This window comes from Hyperolius riggenbachi, chromosome 3, assembly GCF_040937935.1.
Source record: "Hyperolius riggenbachi isolate aHypRig1 chromosome 3, aHypRig1.pri, whole genome shotgun sequence".
NCBI lineage: Eukaryota > Metazoa > Chordata > Amphibia > Anura > Hyperoliidae > Hyperolius > Hyperolius riggenbachi.
Window position 1 is genome coordinate 359,008,941 of NC_090648.1, and position 23,260 is coordinate 359,032,200.

Here is a 23,260-nt window from a genome sequence, read left to right on the forward strand (position 1 = left end):
GCAGGCCCATCATCACCAGCGGCTGAAGGAAGTGATCTAAATACTGCCCCAATCTGTGCGTGATTGACCCCATGCCGCTGATGATGGGCCTCCCAGGCGGCCTTTCTGCGTTCTTGTGTACTTTTGGAACCTGATAGGGTTCTTGGTGCTGTTGGAGTCAGATACTCAAACTCTTTGTGATTCAGTATTCCTTCTGTTAGACCTATTCTTAGTAGTACTCTGATAATGCTAAAGGTCCCTGCACGTGCTGTCACTTTAAATGTATCAGGAGGCTCTGAACTGGAACACAATTTTGAGAACGGATGAATTTCTGCATTAAACATGAAATTCCGATTCATTTCCATTACGGAAACTATCGTAACTACAAAACGATCCTTAACTGTGAAATTACAAAATTTCCAGTTAAGGTGTAATCGCAATTTCCCGAATTACATGAAATCTCTTGTAATTAGGTCGCAATGACCTAATTACAAGAAATTTCATGTAATTCGGGAAATTGCGATTACACACTTAAACCATGTGAGGAGAATCTCTACCCTTGAAACTTTTTTTTTGTATAAATGCAGTCAAAGATCCATAAGGTTGTATAACTGCAATGGGATTGAAGCATGCGTGGATACATCTTGTGAAAATTGTATTACAGTAGCGTAGTGATGAGCACAATGCTCATCACTACGCTACTGTAATACAATTTTCACAAGATGTATCCACGCATGCTTCAATCCCATTGCAGTTATACAACCTTATGGATCTTTGACTGCATTTATACAAAAAAAAAAAAAAGTTTCAAGGGTAGAGATTCTCTTCACATGGTTTGACTTTTGCTGGATTTGATCATCAACCAATTCTGGCCAAACCCTGGACCAAACTTGCAACTTATATATAGGGTCTGCATATTGTATCTGTACATTTAATGACTTTGGAATTTATATAAACAATAGGAACCACTTCAATTGTGTTTTCTGTAGCAAACATCTGTAGTAGAGCAAACACCCCCCACTCAGCTATTTAGAAGCCCAATCTAAAAGAAATGAAATCTAAACAGCTATGTGATTGACTCTTCAGGTAAATGTGAAATACATGATGTAAAGCCCACAACACAAACAAAAACTCCAGATTGAACAATGCCTTACCATTTGTTCATTAACACTTCCCACATTTTAAGGCATTTTAAATCTGGTTCTTCTTGAATAATTGTTTACTTTGGGAAAATCAGAATTGCAATACCCAGTAACTCTGTGCATGGATACTTACATGAGGTGAGAACCAACACAAAAATTCCATCTCATCTGCCATGCCTCGGGCCATTCACTAACCCTCTACACTCTCCCACAGAAAAAGGTAACATATGCAAAAACTGTCTTTGTCCCCGGGTGCTGAAAACCCTAGCTACGCCTCTGATCTTGGTTACTCTGCCTATTCCCCTACCTAGGAGAATACACCTCAATTTCTCTACTCCTAGTAAGGTATTTCTTTTTTTAAATAATTCTGCCTCTCTCTCCCAAGTGACAGACAAAGCCATTTAATGTGATCATGTTCCCCATAGTGGAAGCTCTACTGGTTCGCATAACTTCTCTGGGGCTTATAAGCAGAAGACAAATAGCCCCCCTTTCACCTGGTGCACAAAGTATAAGTTTTCCTTCACCCTGCCCCATCTGCAGACATCACTTCCTTTTTGTGATTGGATAAAGACTCCCTAAGGCCACAGTTTGCAAGTGAAGGCTATTGTTAAAGTCCATGAGGTCAGACCTAAAACAGCTACCACACTAAAGCCTGTTGTCAGTCAAAAGCAGGCAATTTCTTACACCATGTTTTATTGGTGAAAAGAAAGTTATATTTCCAAGACTTGTAAGAATGCAGTAGCGTCACTAGGGGGGTGCGGTAGGTGCGGACCACACCAGGTGTTACCAGCAGAGGGGGTGACACCAAGCTCCAGGCTAAGGGAGAGTGGAAAAAGGCTATGTAAATACTTACCAGGCTACTGTCTGATAGACTTCTCTCTCCTGCTCTACTTCCTTCTGGTTGCACCCTGTTGAACTTATAACAGAGTTCAGAGGCCACCAGGGCCACGTGGTGATCATTTTAACACCCCCCCCCCCTATAACAAGCAACGTTACTACCTGGTGAAGTTTGGAGGTTCATGGGGTAGGAGGGGGTGACACTGAGTTTCCACACCAGGTGACACCAACCCTAGTGACGCCTCTGTAAGAATGTGTATAAAAATTTCAGATTCCAGTCCATGGGCATTCACGATCTCGCCCTGACCTGGCTTTCATCCTACCTCTCCAACCGCTCCTTCATGACCGCCTTCAATGAGTCCTCATCCACCCCCAACAACCTCTCAGTAGGGGTCCCCCCAGGCTCGGTCCTTGGCCCCCTAGTGTTCTCCCTATACACATCCTCCATTGGCAAGGTTATCTCCTCCATGGGTTTTAACTATCATCTGAATGCAGATGACACCCAGATCTACCTCCACACCCCTGATATATCCACCACTACCATGGGCAATGTCTCCTCCTGCCTATCAGCCATCTCCTCCTGGATGTCCGCTAGGTTCCTGAAACTAAATCTAGACAAAATGGAATTTATGAGCTTCCCACCCCGGCCATCCATGAACCTCCCAGATGTGCATGTCACTGTTAACCACACTACCATTCGGCCTACCTCTCAAACCCGCTGTCTGGGTGTCACCCTGGACTCCGCACTCTCCTTCACCCCCCACATCCAAAACCTCACAAAGTCCTGCAACTTCCACCTTCGTAACATCTGTAAGATTTGCCCTTTCCTGACCTCTGCCACCACCAAACTCCTCATCCATGCCCTGATAATTCCCACCTTGACTACTGCAATGCCCATCTGTCTGGTCTCCCTATGACCCGAATAGCCCCACTGCAGTCCATCATGAATGCAGCAGCCAGAATTATCCACTGCTCCCATCGCTCCACCACAGCAGATGCGCTCCTTGCATCCCTCCACTGGCTTCCTATCCAGTCCAGAATCAGATTCAAGATACTTTGTCTGACCTACAAATCTGTCCACAAAACCTGTCCAACCTACATTTCCGCCCACTCCGCTCTTCCAATGAACTTCGCCTGACTGCCCCCCGCATCACCCAGTCCCATGCACGCCTCCAGGACTTCTCAAGAGCTGCTCCAACACTGTGGAACTCCCTACCTCCACCCATTAGGGCAGCCCCCTCCTTCAACATCTTCAAGAAGGCCCTCAAAACTCACCTTTTCACTCTGGCCTACCACCCCTCTAAACCCACAGCTGAACTCTGGTCCCCTACCTTTCCTGTCCATACCTCTCCCTCTAGATTGTAAGCCTTTGGGCAGGGTCCTCCTCCTTTTGTGTCCTACCTGATCATGCACCTCCATTACTGTGAACCCATGCTATGCATTTGAGTGAACCTAACTTGCCTAATCTCCATGCTCCCATCCTGTGACTGACTAAGCATTACCTGGTACTCATACTGTGCTGCATGATCTGGTTTTTCTTGTATTCCTGTATTGTCATATTGCTGACTGTATGTCACCCCTAAATATTGTCTGTAACCTAAACTAATGTCTGCGTAATATGTTGGTGCTTTATAAATGCAATGAATAAATTAAATAAATACATTCATTTTAATTAAATGTGTTTTTTTTCCCTTTTAGGATTCGGCAACATTGCTTCTAAAAGCTGGATTGTTGATCTGTCTATATGACCAAGGACTGGTAAATAACATATACTGGAGCACTTTCTGAGCTCCCCGCTAAATTATATTGTAGATACTACTTTGTCTTTGTTGCAGGGTATCTAGCTCTGATCCCATTGCCTCTAAGCTATCAACTCTTTCTTCCTCTGTAATATACCTCTTTTTGTGCAGCATTAATAAAGTGTTTCCTTTATAATTATTTATTCACACCCATCAAGGACTTTTTTTTTTTTTTTTAAGCAGACCCAAACTCTTGCACGGCATACAATGAAAACACATAGTTGCTAAGAAATTCACCGTGTGTGTTTAGGGAGATCAGCCCGTCTTATTAGCCGTTATCAGCAAGTGGGAATAAGGATGGTGAGTTATGTCTGAGCTGTGCCCGGGTCTGGATAATATGTAACAATTGAAGGCTAACCCTTTCTTTGCTCCCAGGAAGCATAAGAGAGGAATCGGCGCAGGATACAGCCCGTATATGGCTGATCCTGCTGCTGCACAAGTCCCGGCCGAATTAAATACTATTCCCCCTCCAGGCCGCCATGGATGGTAGGGAATTAAATAATTCGGCTTCCAGCAATTTCTAGAAGCCAAATTATAGTGCTTTAAAAGCAACTTCAGCTCCGTCTTCTGATGGCGCTGAAGTTACTCACTGCTGCGCCCAAGTCTCCTGCGCTGGAATGAAAGTGTTTGCTCAGGAATATCCAGAAAGTTAATACTTTTTTGTTTTGTTTTTTAGAATTTCTATAAGTTGTAACAAAGAAATGTTTCTCTTTAGAGGTTATTATGCTGTGGCTTATCTTTCAGACCAGAGGAAATTGTGAAATTAGGTCTACTTTAAAGACACCATATAATGCTGTTCACAACGTGGCTAAATCTACTATGCCCTTGTATTTCGTGTCAGGAAAGGAAAACAGGTCACTTCTTCAAATATTTCAAATACTCATTGATCTAGTTATGTGAGATGCTGTGTAGACTTAAAACCCATCCTAAACTAAGTGTATTGAGAGTTAAGAATTTTCTTTATAACGCGACTCCAGCAGACTGAAGTAGGTAAAAAAACGGCCGAAACGCATTTGTTAATTTGGGCGCCACTTAATAGACCACCATGTTTTTTATTTTGCAGCCTGAAAGAGTTAATTTTTTGGCATGCAAGTGGCACTGTCATGTCTGTACCATTTCGAGAATATAGTAAGCCTCACTAATAAGCAAATTACAGCCATAAAAGTTTTCCTGGTAGAATAAAACTTCTGAGGGCAGGGAAGAGATAGAAAAAGGTCAAAAGTTCATGTATTTTAGCTCTGCAATATTTAATACGTGGGGATTGCACAGAGACGATAAAACATTCAATCTACTTTGTGAATGTTTGAATATAAAATAAAACAACGGGATATCTAAAAAAGTTATTTTTAGGATTAGGAAGATAAATACAACTGTTTATCACATCAGTTTATTTTCACCCCGGGTTGCCTTTAAAGGGTACTTGAGACGAGCCCCCCCCCCCCCCCAAAAAAAAGTTTACATCCCTGGGGCTTTCCTCCAGCTCCCTTCAGGCTGATCGGTCTCTTACCACACTCCTGCACACCTGGATCCTCGGCTATGGGTCAAGGTAACTATCAAAGTCGGCTCCAGTCAGCGCAGATGCAGAACTCTCACAGTGACAGGAGCGCGATGGGGCGCACACAGCCGGGCTACGCATGCGCAGTAAGCTTTGACTTGGGAACTTACGGGGACCCACAGCGGAGAATCGCAGCAGCGGAGGAGGACTTTTTTTTGGCTCATCTCAGGTTTACTTTACAGATACCACAACAGGATTTTGCAGTTTTAAAAATCATTAAAGTCTAAATTTTTTGTCCAATAAAGACTAACGATTTTTGGAACTGCAAAAGACTATTGCGGTATCCTAGGTTTATATTATCCTTGCTAATACATTGGCAGTGCACAGCAGCCATGGGTGACAGCCACCTAGGCATGTGCAGTTTAGAAAGAATCGGAACTGTCACTGGGACTGTTCTTACATACAGCCATGCAGGAGTGAGTACAGAGTAGGTGCATGGATGGATGGACAGCGCAAATGTCATGGAGATCCGACCAGAGCCCTGAATAGGTCATACAGCAGCAAGACAGAGGGAAAACTAAATGTAATAAGGAGTCTACAAGGGTCTGAAAAGCCTCATCAAGGTACCGGTAAGTATGTTTTTCCTGCTCCATTTTTCCTGCTACATTGCTTCAGTGTTCTTTTATTTAGTTTATTGGTTGTAAATACATTTCACTGCTTATCGTATTTAATAATGTGTTTTATTCTTTATGTTAGGACTCATTGAATAAGGAAAATGCTAACGCTGTTTATAGTGCATTAAAGGACACTTTGGTAAGCTACCCATCTTTTTTGAAATATATTTCTTACATTGGTCATACTGAGGCTCCTGGAGGTCAAGTAATACTTCCCTAGTTACGTATATAGTGATCATGTATCATGATCATGGACTCAATCCATCACACGGAAGCCTCCAATTTGAATTAGATTTTTTGCTGATTGGAAATAACATTTACTGCTACCATGTATAGCAGAAGTGTCCACACTTTTTCAGCTTGTGAGATACTTTTAAAAATTAGCAAGTCAAAATGATCTACCTATGTACAATTTTAGGAGCACAATTGTATATACAGAATAGAAAATGTAGTGCGGTCGGAATCTACCATGAAATACCCAATGGGCACCCCTGATGTATAGTTTTGAGCTGCAGTACACAACCTCTATTCTATTATACATCAAAGGTCAGCGCAGGTTTAGAAAGTCATTGTATGTAGGGAATGATAAATTCTTCACCACAATATATCAAATGCTCAGAGGTTGATATCCGCCAAACATCAAAACAAGAAAAGGCTTACCAGCTCCCAACAACCCGCATTATAAGGTTGAAAAATGGCTCAGATCACCGATTACGTCCAGGGAACATCAGACGTCATGAAGATCCAGTGGACATCCGTATGGAGGTAAAGTTTCAGGAATTTATATAGGAAAACAAAAACGGCAATATCTAAGCGTAACCCGTTTATTTAGATAAAATTTATTTAAAAAGGCAATAGATATAAAAACAATAACTCACATACGGGGCCCATAAACTGGGAACCCCGGAAGATTAGCGCGCATGTAATGGTCAATCGTAGATCAATAGACAATGGTGTCGCCTGTTACCTAAGGTAAGTATAAAATCTTTCAGTGTGCCCATCTCAGGTTTACTTTACGTAATGAAAACACTGATCAAGCACAGTCCAACCTTCACTTACTCCTCCTGTACAAAAAAAAAAAAAGGAAGAAGATACAGCAGCACTGCAGTGTAGATAAAGGTCTGGGGCACACATAGATCTGCACATTTCCAGTCCGGTACAGTACTGTCCTATCCATTTTGATATTAGTTTACTATCAGTTTTACCTGACTGGACTGGAAGGGTACAGCTATGTGTGAACACAGCCATAGAAACACATGCAACTGTCAAAAACAGACAGGACTGGACACCTTTTTTATGTGTGAACCAAGGCTAAGGCCTGGGTTACACAGAGTCAGTTGTTTTCAGCTATCAGACAACTGTCGGAAAGCACATGTGAAGAAATTTTCCATGTTACCTTATGGGTCAGTTTACATATATGTGTTATCCCAACTTTATTTTACGACACACATTTTTGTTTGTGGACCCAATACAAAGAAAAATGGATAAAAATGCACGGCAATTGAAAGAGAAAGTGCAGAACAACTGATCAGTTAAAATGTATCAGTGGTTATCAGTTCCCAGTGTAAACCCAGGCTAAGGCCCCTTGCCCACAATGTACTCAATCTGCAAATAGGGGTGGTGCTACTAAACAGGTAGAAGGTGCACAGATTTGGTCTACAGGTAGGAGAGGTTAGTGTTAAGTGTAAACAGCAGATGTGTTAATGTAAGGTTAGGGAAGGCGATAGCAAAATATTGGTAACATTACAGATATTAAACAATGGGTACCACCCAGATCCTAAAGCACTGCTAGTCAAACGTACGCTTTAACCACTTGGGGACCACAGTCTTTTCGCCCCTTAAAGAAAACCTGAACTGAAAATTAAAAGTCAAAATAAGCATACACAAATCATACTTACCTTCCATGTAGTCTACTCCTCAGTGTCTTTCTCCTGTCCCACGTCCTATTTGTTCACTGTGATCAAGGGAATTTTCCGTCCTCCATTTTGAAAATGGCCATTACCCATAATAGCTTCCTGGTCAGCACACAGTTAAACTGTAACATCGCCCACTTGAGCCATAGGGAAACATGGACATTACCTGGTACATCAGTTTTCATCTCAGCTATAACTGACAGCAACTGATATTTCACTGACAGCAACTGATATATTTCAGATCTGACAAAATATTGTCAGAACTGGAAGGGATTATTGTCAGAAGAAAATGGTTAGCTTCTGAGAGGAACTGATGGCAAGGTAACTATGCAATGTTCATTTGAAGTTACCTCATGTGTTTATTTTAAATATTTTTACTCAGTACAGGTTCTCTTTAAGGACCAGAGCCTTTTTTTCCATTCAGACCACTGCAGCTTTAACGGTTTATTGCTCGGTCATACAACCTACTATCTAAATGAATTTTACCTCCTTTTCTTGTCACTAATACAGCTTTCTTTTGGTGCTATTTGATTGCTGCTGCGGGTTTTAGTTTTTATTATATTCATCAAAAAAGACATGAATTTTGTCAAAAAAAATTCTGTATACATTTGTATCCAAATTTATTGTGCTACATGTCTTTGATTAAAAAAAAAAAAAAAAAAAAAAATTCAGTGTATATTTATTGGTTTGGGTAAAAGTTATAGCGTTTACAAACTATGGTGCCAAAAGTGAATTTTCCCATTTTGAAGCATCTCTGACTTTTCTGAGCACCTGTCAGGTTTCATGAGGTGCTAAAATTCCAGGATAGTATAAATACCCCCCAAATGGCCACATTTTGGAAAGAAGACATCCCAAACTATTCACTGAGAGGCATGGGGAGTTCATGGAAGATTTTATTTTTTGTCACAAGTTAGCGGAAAATGACACAGACAAAAAAAAAAAAAGTTTCAATTTCTGCTAACTTGTGAGAAAAAAAATGAAATCTGCCACGGACTTACCATGCCCCTTTCTGAATACCTTGAAGTGTCTACTTTCCATAATGGGGTCATTTGTGGTGTGTGTTTACTGTCCTGGCATTTTGGGGGTGCTAAATTGTAAGCACCCCTGTGAAGCCTAAAGGTGCTCATTGGACTTTGGGCCCCTTAGCGCACCTAGGCTGCAAAAAAGTGCTACACATGTGGTATTGCCGTACTCAGGAGAAGTAGTATAATGTGTTTTGGGGTGTATTTTTACACATACCCATGCTGGGTGGGAGAAATATCTCTGTAAATGACAATGTTTTGATTTTTTTTTTACACACAATTGTCCATTTACAGAGAGATTTCTCCCACCCAGCATGGGTATGTGTAAAAATACACCTCAAAACACATTATACTTCTTCTCCTGAGTACAGCGATACCACATGTGTGGCACTTTGTTGCACCCTAACTGCGCTAAGGGGCCCAAAGTCCAATGAGTACCTTTAGGATTTCACAAGTCATTTTGAGACATCTGGTTTCAAAACTACTCCTCACGTTTTAGGGCCCCTAAAATGTCAGGGCAGTTTAGGAACCCCACAAGTGACCCCATTTTAGAAAGAAAACACCACAAGGTATTCTGTTAGGAGTATGGTAAGTTCATAGAAGATTTTTTTTTGTCACAAGTTAGCGGAAATTGACACTTTATGAAAAAAACAATAAAAATCAATTTCCGCTAACTTGTGACAAAAATAAATAAAAAATAAATCAAGTGCCACACGTGGTACCGCCGCACTCAGGAGAAGTAGTATAATGTGTTTTGTGGTGTATTTTTACATATACCCATGCTGGGTGGGAGAAATCTCTGTAAATTACAATTTTTTGATTTTTTTTTTTACACACAATTGTCCATTTACAGAGAGATTTCTCCCACTCAGCATGGGTATGTGTAAAAATACACCCTCTCTCCTGAGTACGGCGATACCACATGTGTGATACATTTTTGCAGCGGGTGATTGGGTGCCCTAGGGGCAGATAGGGGTCTGATCTGATGGGTAGCAGTGACAGGTGGTGACAGGGGGTGAATGATGGGTGATTGATGGGTGATCAGTGGGTGATTAGATGGCAGAACAGATGTAAACAATGCACTTTGGAGGTGATCTGAGGGTGGGTCTACGGGCGATCTGATGGTGTGGGTGGGTGATCAGATGCCCGTAAGACACAGGTTAGGGTCTGATCTGATAGGTGGCAGTGACAGGTGGTGATTGACGGGTGATTACAGGGGAGGATAGATGTATACAGTACACAGGGGGGGGGGGGGGTCTGAGAGTGTGTGTGTGTGTGGGGGGGTGGGGGGGTGATCAGGAGCTCCCAGGGGGCAGTTTAGGACCTAATCAAAAAAATAGCGTTGACAGATAGTGACAGGGAGTGATTGATGGGTGATTAGGGGGGTGATTGGGTGCAAACAGGGGACTGGGGGGTGGGCAGGGGGGGTCTGAGGGGTGCTGTGGGTGATCAGAGGGAAGGGGGGCAGATCAGTGTGCTTGGGTGCTTACCTGGGGGGGCTGCAGCCTGCCCTGGTGGTGGCCCTGGCAGCCTGTATAATACGTTTTGTATACATAAAAAAGCGTATTATACACTTTGTATGGGGCGATAGGACAGCTAATAACCCGCCAGCGCTTCCGAACGGCCGGTGGGTTACTGCGCCAGGTGGGCAGAGCCAGTTGCCAGCGGCTGATTGCATCACATGTGACGCAATCACCGCATAATCACGCCCGCCGCCGCCGATGGGCATATTGCGGTCATTTGGGCCCGGACTTTGCCGCCGCCCTTCAGCTGTGGGCGGTCGGCAAGTGGTTAAAGAACAAAGATAGGGAGACCAAGAGCCAAATATAGTGTAGTATGTACTGGTAATATGGGATAAAATTGGTAGAGTAAATACTCACAAAAGCAGGGTTACCTCAAAGCAGGGGCATTTCTACCATTGGGCGCTGGGGGCATGGCACACTGGGTGACTGACAGGAAGGGGGTGCCATAATGACCTTCCACAGAGCCCATGAGTAGGAGGGGAAGAAGAAGGAGGAGCAGCGGCAGGGAGGGGGGCCAAAACCTCCCCTTCCACTTCTGGGTCCCCCACTTCTGCTCTCTCCCCCTCCAGATATGCAGGCGGCAAGCAGGCGCAGTGGGTGGAGAATAACTCAACTGACTTCTGCGTTCCAAGCGCCGGAGCGCAGCGTCACCATCTCCACAGGTACCCGCTTTCAATGCAGCTCACTGCGCTTCCACTAATCAGGAAGCACAGTGGGCGGCATTGAAGGCGGAGACCTGTGGCGATGGTGATGCTGCGCTCCAACGTTTGGAACGCAGAAGTCAGGGGAGATTCTCTGCCCACTGTGCCTGCTTGCCACCCGCATATCTGGCCCCCCTCCCCACCACTGTTCTCACTGTTCCTCCTTCTTGCGCTGCTTCCCCCTCCTTGGGCAACTATACCAGCTACACTGTGGGCAACTATACTAGCTAGACTGGGGGCAACTATACTAGCTACATTGAGGGCAACTACACTAGCTACACTGGGGGCAAGTACACTAGCTACACTGGGGGCAACTACACTGGATCCATCGGAAAATGGCACCTGCGAATAATGGCGCACGGTGTTGCCGCTAATCCGTTATCGCTGTTTAGCATTAAAGCCTTATCGTTATTTAGTGTTAACACACAGAACCCTCTCTGTACCTATCCCTAACCCCTGGTGGTGCCTAACCCTAACCTCCCCCCTGGTGGTGCCTAACCCTAAGACCCCCCTGGTGGTGCCTAATGTTACTGTGTGCCGTTTTTCTTCTTTTTTCCCTGTGCGCCATTATTATGCAGTACTAACGATAAATAGTGATAAGCATATCTTTTTTAATGTGGCGCAATTTTTATGCATAGGCGCTTTGCGCCTTTATTCACTGATCCGTACTACACTAGCTACACTGGGGACAGCTATACTAGCTTCATTTACATTTCTTTACCAGTGATTATGCTTGTGTCTGTAATTAATGTTCTTATTTTTTACCTCTCTTTGCTTTTACAGGAGGATACCATGTGTGTAGCTGGCACTGTACTGGGCAAAGCTGATGCACTGGTAATTCTAAATTACATATTTATTTACTAATGCCATTTTTATTGATGCACTTCTTGCTCAGCCCTTCAGTTATCCTGTTGCTCAGACAGATATATACAGCATGGAAAAGCATTACTGAACATGTCAATGTTTTTCTCAGTAGATCTATTTCTAATGAAGGTATTGGCATGAAATTTCCACCAAATGTTGGTGGCAAAATCGAGCCGTGTATGCGCAACATGAGACTATTAAAAAAAGTCTTTGACTAAAGCATCACACAAGCACCTTCTCATGATGGGTAAGAGCTCTCTCAAGACTTTCACGGCTATATTTTTGCTTAAAGTGGAGCTGTCAGCCATACTATTTCAGAAAAAAAAACCTACATCTATATAAGTAGATAAATACTTGCTCTACTTACACAACACGTGTTGCACTGTCCACGTTTTGATATTAGTGATTTTTCTATAGTAAAAAAAGAAAAAATCCTTCTTAGGATATTCCATTTTGTCTGTGTCTATCTTGAAGCCAATCCTGACATAATTTCCCCCCTTAATCTGTCAGTGTATCGTTGCCCGCCCCCCTCCCAATCTTCAGACACTACCCACCCAGCTCTGTACTAGAAAGTGCATTGAGAAATATTGGCCAATCAGAGAGGAACAGAGGTGTGGGAGGGGAAAACAGGAGGAAAAGAGGACTGAGCCAAACAGGCTGCATTAGTTAAAAGAGACACTGAAGCAAAAAAATAAAAAAAATAAAAAATTATATAATGAATTGGTTGTGTAGTACCTCGGAAGAATACAAAGAATGAAAACCGAGAGCCCAATATAGTGTAGTATGTCACAATTAATGGAATAAGACGAAACAATAACGAGTAATATACTCACAAGTCTGGGTTACCACAAAGGCAACCACTGGATATGCAGGTGGGGAGAATTATAGTCGCTCTCCGTAGACAGGAAGAATGGGGATACACCCCTCCACCAAGGGTGGACTGGATCAATAGCTAATTAGTGATAACAGAGGCGCCAAATTAGAATAAAATGGTTAAGATCAGATTAAAAGGAGGGGGGTTGGTGGTTACCACCCTCAGGTATATAATGACCAGCCTATGAGTCGTTATATATAAGCAATGTAATTTATTGTAAAATCTCCAGGTATGCATGGAGGTTTTACAATAAATTACATTGCTTATATATAACGACTCATAGGCTGGTCATTATATACCTGAGGGTGGTAACCACCAACCCCCCTCCTTTTAATCTGATCTTAACCATTTTATTCTAATTTGGCGCCTCTGTTATCACTAATTATCTATTGGTTATGTAGTACGGATAATTACTAGGATATTAGTAGCCAAGAAAATATTCTCATTTTTATTTTTAGTTATATAGGTTTTTTGTAACATTGCATCATTCTCTAATATTTGCAGTTGACATACTATTCAGCATTCTAAATGATTTTGCAGAGCAGCCAAGTGAACGTTTGAACTCCTTCTCTGCAGAGAAAAATAAAATATTGACTGACAGTTGAGATAACACACAGCTCTCTGCAAATTTGAAAGTAGTAGAGCATAATGGCTTTTTGCATAGATAACAACTAACTCTTCCTGTACTGGAGACCATATTAGACTCATATCTCTGCTGCTAATGTTTTATTTCTTAGCTGTACTACCCATACAAATCATTATAACAATGTATTTTTGCTTCAGTGTCTCTTTAAGTGTGAGGGGAGAGTAAAGAAGAAGAAGAAGGAAAAAAAAAAAGAAAACTAAGCATGCCCTGTCTTTGTGTGGCGGCGGATGTACCAAATAAAAGCCTGGGAAATTGGGGAATGATGTTTTATGGAAGCAAAAAATAAGAGTGATTTTTAACCTTTTGACTGTCTGGTTAGCATCCTTATTACGTGTATCAGATAAAAGTATTTAATTTTTTTTTATGCCTGACAGTTACACTTTAAATTGACACTGAACTGAAGAAAAAAAAACAACAAACAAACAACAAACAAAAAAAAACTTGATATAATGAATTGTATGTGCAGTACTGATAATTTATAGAACATTAGTAGTAAACAAAATGGTCTTATTTTTATTTTCAGATAAATAGCTTTTTGTTAAACTGCAAAATTCTGTCATATTTGCAATTACAAGCCACACTTAGCATTGTAAACTATAAAACAAGCAGAGCTAATGACTCCTAGAACTTCCCTGCAGTAAAATATCATCTAAATCTGTATTTGACTGTTTCTTTGATGTATAAGTGTTCCAGAAAACAACACTGTAGCCGATCAAAGTTTAGTTGGAGAGCTTAGAGAAGCTCTTTTGCATAGGTAACAACTGAAGTTTAACTCTTCCTGTACTGAAATATGGACGGATTTGAGGCAAGGCCACAAAGGCTATTGCCTAGGGCAGCGGCTGGCACACAGTTAAACTGACCAACATGTAAGCTGCAGCAGTCAGAAACCAAGTCTGTGGCTGTCTTGCTTCCACAGGGCGAGCAGTGGAGTACTGGTCCTGTGCTTCCCCCATCCTGTGCTCCCCCCAAGCACAGTACAGAATGGAAAGGTGGGCGGGTGGAGTACAGGACCGGGAAAGTATATACAGGAACAGGATGAAGAGAGTACAAGACAAGAGCACAGGAGGACCAGGAGAACAAACCGTGCAGGGGGAGCACACAGGATGGGTGGTGCACAGGATGGGGCAGTTGGGGGTGGAGGCAGTGGTAACAGGAAAAAAGGGCGTCGGCAGCTAGTGGACAAAAAGGGCGTCGGCAGCTAATGGACAAAAAGGGCGCCGCCATTCACTCCCATAATAAATATCTTTAATGGGCGCCGAACAGGAAAAAAGGGCGCCGGGGATTATTAACGTTTTACGAAGGGCGTCCGGAAATTTTTTATGTTTTATAACTGTGCTTGTGATGATTTAGGTTTACAAAATGCGCCCGTGACGAATAACGTTTATAAAAATACTAAACATATTTATCGTATTTAATTAAAACATTATTTAATATGTTCCTTGTGTTTGTAAAACATTATTATTCACAAAATGAAACGATCAGTACGTAACGTAAAATTGCAGTATATTTTTTACAGTCACCATTTGTAAAACATTATTATCCACACAATAAAATTATTTAAAATTGTATCCCTTAATGTTTGTAAAACATTATTACTAACAAAATAAAGTGATTAGTACGTAACGTAAATTGCAATATATTTTTTAGTCACTATTTGTAAAACATTATTATCCACATAATAAAGCGATCAGTAAGGGGGGTGGATAGGGTTAGGCACCACCAGGGGGGTCTAGGGGTTAGGGATCGGTACAGGGAGGGTTCTGTGTGAGTAGGGTTAGGTATAGTTACAGTACAATATAGACCACCAGGGGGGTGGTTAGGGTTAGGCACCACCAGGGGGTAGTTAGGGTTAGGCACCACCAGGGGGTAGTTAGGGTTAGGCACCACCAGGGGGTAGTTAGGGTTAGGCACAACCAGGGGGGTAGTTAGGGTTAGGCACCACCAGGGGGGTCTTAGGGTTAAGCACCACCAGGGGGGTCTTAGGGTTAGGCACCACCAGGGGGGTCTTAGGGTTAGGCACCACCAGGGGGGTCTTAGGGTTAGGCACCACCAGGGGGGTCTTAGGGTTAGGCACCACCAGGGGGGTCTTAGGGTTAGGCACCACCAGGGGGGTCTTAGGGTTAGGCACCACCAGGGGGGTCTTAGGGTTAGGCACCACCAGGGGGGTCTAGGGGTTGAGGATAGGTACAGGGAGGGTTCTGTGTGAGAGTAGGGTTAGGTATAGTTTTAGTAAAATTTTAGTAATACTTAGTAATGTTTTACAACACTTATTACGAACGTAGTTATATTTATATCATTGTTATAAACAATATTTACAGATTTTATTATAAGAACTTAGAAATAGTGGTGCTCAAATACCCCTTTTTAAAATTCGAGTTTGGTCGAATTCGAATAGTAAATTATTCGAGGTCAGTCGAATATTCGAGTCGAATAATTTTTACTATTCGATTCGACCTCGGACTTCGAGCTCACTATTCGAGTCGGTATTCGAGCTCACTATTCGAGCTGACTATTCGAATTGGCCTTAAATAGCTTCCAACACTTGTTTTGAGGGTGAATGATGCAAGAAACATCTTTTTTTCCAAGTAACAACAGCAAGTGATTATGTGGGGATGTTCCTTTAAAAAAAAATGTGGAAAGAGAAGTTGTGTCCTTAATTTTGTTCAGTAGTGTTACTGTATATACTTGTTCTTCTTCTTCTTTATCTTTCTTCTTCTTCTTCTAGATCTTCTTCTTCTATATCTTCTTCTTCTTCTTCTATATTGTCTTCTTCTTCTTCTTCTTCTTCATCATCTTCTTCTTCTTCATCTTCTTCTTCTTCTTCTTCATCATCTTCTTCTTCTTCTTCTTCATCATCTTCTTCATCTTCTTCTTCTTCTTCTTCTTCATCATCTTCTTCTTCTTCTTCTTCTTCTTCTTCATCATCTTCTTCTTCTTCTTCATCATCTTCTTCTTCATCTTCTTCATCTTCTTCTTCATCTTCATCTTCATCTTCATCTTCTTCATCTTCTTCTTCTTCATCTTCTTCTTCTTCTTCTTCTTCATCTTCTTCTTCTTCTTCATCATCTTCTTCTTTTTCATCTTCTTCTTCATCATCTTCTTCATCTTCTTCTTCATCTTCTTCTTCTTCATCTTCTTCTTCTTCATCTTCTTCTTCATCTTCATCTTCTCCTTCTCCTTCTTTTTCAATATCGTCTTCTTCTTCTTCACGAATTTCTCTTTTCAATTTTTTTTTTAAAGAAATGCAGCTATTTTTGAGCGTAACAAATAGCTGGTGGGCGCACGCATGTTGGAAGCGCCATTGTATGTGCTCCCTGGCAGTGGAAACACAAAGACAGCAGGAGGTAAATTCAGCAGCAGGAGGAGGAGGATGAGTGTGTGGCAGCAGGCAGTCAATGAGGCAGGCAGCTCGCCGTGACATAATAGCCCTGGTACCTAGCGGTGATACCAGGGCTGTAAATAAACACAACAGGAGGTCCCAGACAGCGGTCGTGCAGCCCACATTGTGTCCAATACACAACTGGGACAACACAGTTTTCAACCCGGGCACCTCAGAAAAATTAAACCTTTTTTTTTTTTTTTTAATGGTTTGTTTGGTTTTGGTTTTGCAACCAATATAGCTATTGTTTGACGTAATAGCTGGTGGCAGAGTGGCAGCAGAAGGTAATTCTGTGTACCCTGGCAGTGGGAAACACAGACAGACAGCAACAGCAGCAGGAGGAATGGAGGAGTAATGTGAGCAGCTATTGTTTGACGTAATAGCTGGTGGCAGAGTGGCAGCAGAAGGTAAATCATCTGTGTAGTGTACCCTGGCAGTGGGAAACACAGACAGACAGCAGCAGCAGCAGCAGGAGGAGGTATGGAGGAGTAGTGTGAGTGTGGCAGCAGGTAGGCAGCGTGACATAATAGCCCTGGTACCTAGCGGTGATACCAGGGCTGTAAATAAACACAACAGGAGGTCCCAGACAGCGGTCGTGCAGCCCACATTGTGTCCAATACACAACTGGGACAACACAGTTTTCAACCCGGGCACCTCAGAAAAATTAAACCTTTTTTTTTTTTAAATGGTTTGTTTGGTTTTGGTTTTGCAACCAATATAGCTATTGTTTGACGTAATAGCTGGTGGCAGAGTGGCAGCAGAAGAAGGTAATTCTGTGTACCCTGGCAGTGGGAAACACAGACAGACAGCAGAAGGGCAGTACACAGCAGCCCACTGTAGGTGTAAAATGTGTGGCTGCAGGCGACGTAATAGTCAAAGTGAACCAGGCTGGCTTAGTGAGCAGGAGCCAGGAGGTGGTAAAGGGTGGTAAGGCACATTAACGATGGTTCCGGCAGCCAGTTCATGTCCCCTTCTCGCCGACAACAGGGGCCAGGAACTCGCCTTCCACCCACGCCTGGTTCATCTTGAGAAACGTCAGTCTGTCCACAGACTTGTGAGACAGACGTGAGCGTTTCTCGGTGACCACGCCACCAGCTGCACTGAAGCAGCGCTCGGACAGCACGCTGGAAGGGGGGCAGGACAGCACTTCCAGGGCGTACTGCGCCAGCTCGCTCCAGATCTCCATGCGCTTGACCCAATACTCCATGGGATCAACAGGGGCATCGCTGTCAAGCCCGCTGTACGACCCCATGTAGTCAGCCACCATGCGGGTCAGACGCTGGCTGTGACCGGAGGAGGATGCTGCTGCATGCATCTCCTCTCTAGTCACTGCTGCCGGAGCCTCTACAGTCCTGTAGAGCTCGTGGCTGAGAGACAGCAGGTCTGTGGGGCGCTTGCTGCTGCTGGATGCAGGCACCTGCTGCTGCCTCTGTGCTGGCTGCTGGACAGTGGGGGTGGAAGGCTGGGGGAAGGCTTCCTCCAAGCGCTCAACAAGGGCCTGCTGCAAGCTCCTTATTTGTTGCGCTGGGTCTCCTCCTGCAGGCGGCAGGAACTGGCTCAACTTCCCCTTGAGGCGTGGGTCCAACATCATGCTGATCCAGATGTCCTCCCTCTGCTTCATCTGGATCACCCTGGGGTCCCTGCGCAGGCACGTCAGCATGTGCGCTGCCATTGGGAAGAGGCGGGCCACGTCTGCTGGCACATCGACGTCAGTGCTGTCCTCATCCTCCTCCTCTGCCGCCTCATCCTCTCTCCACCCCTGCACCAACTCAGCTGCGCTGTGCTGATCCCCCTCATCAGCAGCCAGGTCAGGGACCTCCACCAAGTCCTCCTCCTCCTCCCCCTCAGAGGTGGACTGCGCAGCTGGTTGCCGCTCCTGCTGGTCCAAGGCTGCCGCTCCCTGTTCCAGCAAAGCATCGAGGGCCCTGTTCAGCAGAGAAACCAGGGGCACCCACTCGCAGACCATAGCATGGTCCCTGCTCACCATGTTTGTGGCCTGCAGGAAGGGAGCCAGCACAAAGCACACCTGCTGCATGTGCCTCCAGTCATCATCGGGGACGATGGACGGGATGTTGCTGGTCTTGTCCCTTCTCTGAGCTGCGGAAACAGTGGCCAGGGCAAGGTACTGTTTGACAGCGTGCCTCTGTTCAACCAGACGCTCCAACATCGCCAGGGTGGAGTTCCAGCGAGTCGGAACGTCAAGGATCAGCCGATGGCGTGGCAGATCCAGCTCCTTTTGCACGTCTTCCAGGCTCGCACAGGCTGCAGCCGAGCGCCGGAAGTGACGCACAACATTCCTTGCCGTTTCCAGCAGTTCGCCCATCCCCTGGTAGGTGCGCAGGAACTTCTGCACCACCAGGTTCAGCACGTGGGCAAGACAGGGGATGTGGGTCAGGTTTCCCCTGTCTATTGCGGCAACCAGATTGGCCCCATTGTCGGCCACCACCTCTCCGACTCTGAGGCCTCTGGGGGTCAGCCAAATCCTCTCCTGCTCCTGGAGTTTGGCCAACACATGGGTTGCCGTCAGCTTGGTCTTCCCAAGGCTGACCAAGTGCAGCAGCGCTTGGCAGTGGCGGGCCTTCACGCTGCTGCTGAGGCGGGGGGTTTGGCCAGGTGTGCCGGAGGATGGCAGAGGATCGGAGGAACCTGCTGCAGTTCCCCTGACCCTGCGGGGTGGCACCACCCACTGTGTTGCTGCTGCTGCTGTGCCCGCTGCTGCTCTCCCATCCTCACCCCCTTCCACCAAGCTGACCCAGTGGACAGTGAAGGACAGGTAGCGGCCTGTCCCGAAGCGGCTGCTCCAGGAGTCCATGGTGACGTGGACCCTTTCACCAACCGCGTGCTCCAGCCCTCGCTCCACATTGGCCATCACAAAGCGGTGCAGTGCAGGAATGGCCTTGCGGGCAAAGAAGTGTCTGCTGGGGAGCTGCCAGTCTGGGGCTGCGCAAGCAAGCAGCGCACGAATGTCGCTCCCCTCCTGCACAAGCGTGTACGGCAGGAGTTGGGAGCACATGGCCCGTGCCAGCAAGCCGTTCAGCTGCCGCACGCGACGGCTGCTGGGAGGCAGAGCCCTAACCACCCCCTGGAAGGACTCGCTCAAAAGGCTCTGGCGTGGCCTTTTGCTGACACGGGAATCAGCAGACACAGCAGAGGAGGCCACTGAGGACTGGCTGCCAGAACAGGCCTCAGTGTCGGCGGCAGGAGTTGCAGAGGGGGGAGGAGCAGTGCGTTTCCGCACTCCTGCTGGTGCTGCTGGAGGAGCAGGAGGGCGGGTGGCTGCTGTTGCTGCTGCTGCTGCTGAAGGCTGTGCAGTGATGGGTGTGGTGCCACTGCCAGCACCAGATGCCTTCAGCCTCTGGAACTCCTCATGCTGGTGGAAATGTTTAGCCGCAAGGTGGTTGATGAGCGAGCTGGTGCTGAACTTTAAGGGGTCTGCACCTCTGCTCAACTTCCGCTGACAGTGGTTGCAAGTGGCGTACTTGCTGTACACAGTGGGCATGGTGAAAAACCGCCAGATTGGTGACAGAAACATCCCCCTACGGCATGGAAGCGCTGCTGCCTGTCTCCCTGTGGTGGTTGGGGGGGGGGGGGCTTGGGTGCGGCTGGTGGTGGTACTGGCTGATGCTGCTGCTGCTGCTGCTGAGCCTGAGACACCAGCAGGCTGTGGGACGCTGCCAATGCTTGCAATGATGCGCCTCCTTGCAAGGCCCACAAGCGCATCCTCCTCCTCCTCCTCAGAGCTGCTGAGGATGACATCCCCTGGAGGTGGTGGCACCCAGTCTCTGTCTGTCACCGGGTCATCATCATCATGCCCCTCCTGAAACATGTCCTGCTGGGATGATGACCCCCCAAACTCCTCTCCTGATGCATGGATGGGACGCTTGACTGTCGCCACAGTCTTGCTGTCCAATCCCTCCTCCCCCAAAGTGCCCATCAGCATCTCCTCCTCAAAATCGCCAACAACAGCAGACAATACCCTGATGGTGCCTGGGGTAAAAAGACTGCTGAGTGACAGGTCGGCGACTGATGGTGAACTGGCCTCCTCCCCAGGCCCTGCTGGGCGGCTGCTGCGAACAGGGGTGGTGGTGGTGGTGGTGGTGGTGGTGGTGAGGGTGGAGGCCTCGGATGCAGAGCTGATGGCGGGCTGCTCATCCTCCGTCATGAGTTGCACCACAGTGTCTGCATCCTTTTCCTCAATGGGACGTTTCCGACCCGGCTGGAGGAAAATGGGAGCAGGTGCTACACGCTGCTGCTGCTGTGTCTCTGCAGCGTGAGTTGCAGATGCTCCTGCTGGGCGGCGCCCAAGGCGTCCACGGCCAGTGGCTATGGGAGGAATGTTAGCCACTGACGCTGCTGCTGCCGCGGCTTGCCACAATGCTGCTCCCTCTCCTCCTGATTCCCTTGCTGCCCTTCCCCTTGCCCAAACCGCGCTGGCTGCCACTTCCAGACATCTTCAATGTTTTGGGCGTATAGACAAAAGTTTTTTAAAAGGGCGGGTGAAAAGTGGGGTACTTTAATGGAGTGGGTTGGTTGGTGAGGTGACTGAGTGAGTGTCCCCTAGTACAGTAAGTAAGTAGTAACAGTCAGGAAGTACAACTAGCAGTTACAATAATCAGTAGTAATCACAAGTAAATTTAGTGTGTGTACACTCAGACAGTGAGTGCACGCACGCAGGAGCTAGTAGCCTATGAACACAGTGACTGAGTGTCCTAGACTCCTAGTACAGTAAGAGTAAGTAGTAACAGTAAGTAGAACTAACTAATTACAATAATCAATCAGCGATCAGAAGGAAATGGAGTGTGGGTGTGTGTACACTCAGACAGTGAGTGCACGCACGCAGGAGCTAGTAGCCTATGAACACAGTGACTGAGTGTCCTAGACTCCTAGTACAGTAAGAGTAAGTAGTAACAGTAAGTAGAACTAACTAATTACAATAATCAATCAGCGATCAGAAGGAAATGGAGTGTGGGTGTGTGTACACTCAGACAGTGAGTGCACGCACGCAGGAGCTAGTAGCCTATGAACACAGTGACTGAGTGTCCTAGACTCCTAGTACAGTAAGAGTAAGTAGTAACAGTAAGTAGAACTAACTAATTACAATAATCAATCAGCGATCAGAAGGAAATGGAGTGTGGGTGTGTGTACACTCAGACAGTGAGTGCACGCACGCAGGAGCTAGTAGCCTATGAACACAGTGACTGAGTGTCCTAGACTCCTAGTACAGTAAGAGTAAGTAGTAACAGTAAGTAGAACTAACTAATTACAATAATCAATCAGCGATCAGAAGGAAATGGAGTGTGGGTGTGTGTACACTCAGACAGTGAGTGCACGCACGCAGGAGCTAGTAGCCTATGAACACAGTGACTGAGTGTCCTAGACTCCTAGTACAGTAAGAGTAAGTAGTAACAGTAAGTAGAACTAACTAATTACAATAATCAATCAGCGATCAGAAGGAAATGGAGTGTGGGTGTGTGTACACTCAGACAGTGAGTGCACGCACGCAGGAGCTAGTAGCCTATGAACACAGTGACTGAGTGTCCTAGACTCCTAGTACAGTAAGAGTAAGTAGTAACAGTAAGTAGAACTAACTAATTACAATAATCAATCAGCGATCAGAAGGAAATGGAGTGTGGGTGTGTGTACACTCAGACAGTGAGTGCACGCACGCAGGAGCTAGTAGCCTATGAACACAGTGACTGAGTGTCCTAGACTCCTAGTACAGTAAGAGTAAGTAGTAACAGTAAGTAGAACTAACTAATTACAATAATCAATCAGCGATCAGAAGGAAATAGAGTGTGGGTGGTGTGTGTACACTCAGACAGTGAGTGCACGCACGCAGGAGCTAGTAGCCTATGGACAGTGACTGAGTGTCCTAGACTCCTAGTACAGTAAGAGTAAGTAGTAACAGTAAGTAGAACTAACTAATTACGATAATCAATCAGCGATCAGAAGGAAATGGAGTGTGGGTGTGTGTACACTCAGACAGTGAGTGCACGCACGCAGGAGCTAGTAGCCTATGAACACAGTGACTGAGTGTCCTAGACTCCTAGTACAGTAAGAGTAAGTAGTAACAGTAAGTAGAACTAACTAATTACAATAATCAATCAGCGATCAGAAGGAAATGGAGTGTGGGTGTGTGTACACTCAGACAGTGAGTGCACGCACGCAGGAGCTAGTAGCCTATGCACACAGTGACTGAGTGTCCTAGACTCCTAGTACAGTAAGAGTAAGTAGTAACAGTAAGTAGAACTAACTAATTACAATAATCAATCAGCGATCAGAAGGAAATGGAGTGTGGGTGTGTGTACACTCAGACAGTGAGTGCACGCACGCAGGAGCTAGTAGCCTATGAACACAGTGACTGAGTGTCCTAGACTCCTAGTACAGTAAGAGTAAGTAGTAACAGTAAGTA

At 45.3% G+C, this 23,260-nt stretch overlaps 1 protein-coding gene across 3 annotated transcripts in view; it reads left to right on the plus strand.

Moving 5' to 3' along the window:
- The window catches only part of LOC137561541 (ranaspumin-like), a 123,378-nt gene that overhangs the window by 22,624 nt on the left and 77,494 nt on the right, over positions 1 to 23,260 (plus strand). For all 3 annotated transcript variants that reach the window (XM_068272855.1, XM_068272856.1, XM_068272854.1), the window contains exons 3-5: positions 3,657 to 3,716; positions 6,009 to 6,065; positions 11,869 to 11,919. In XM_068272855.1, the coding sequence (XP_068128956.1) occupies positions 3,657 to 3,716; positions 6,009 to 6,065; positions 11,869 to 11,919 (168 nt within the window). The remainder of the gene's footprint in view (positions 1 to 3,656; positions 3,717 to 6,008; positions 6,066 to 11,868; positions 11,920 to 23,260) is intronic.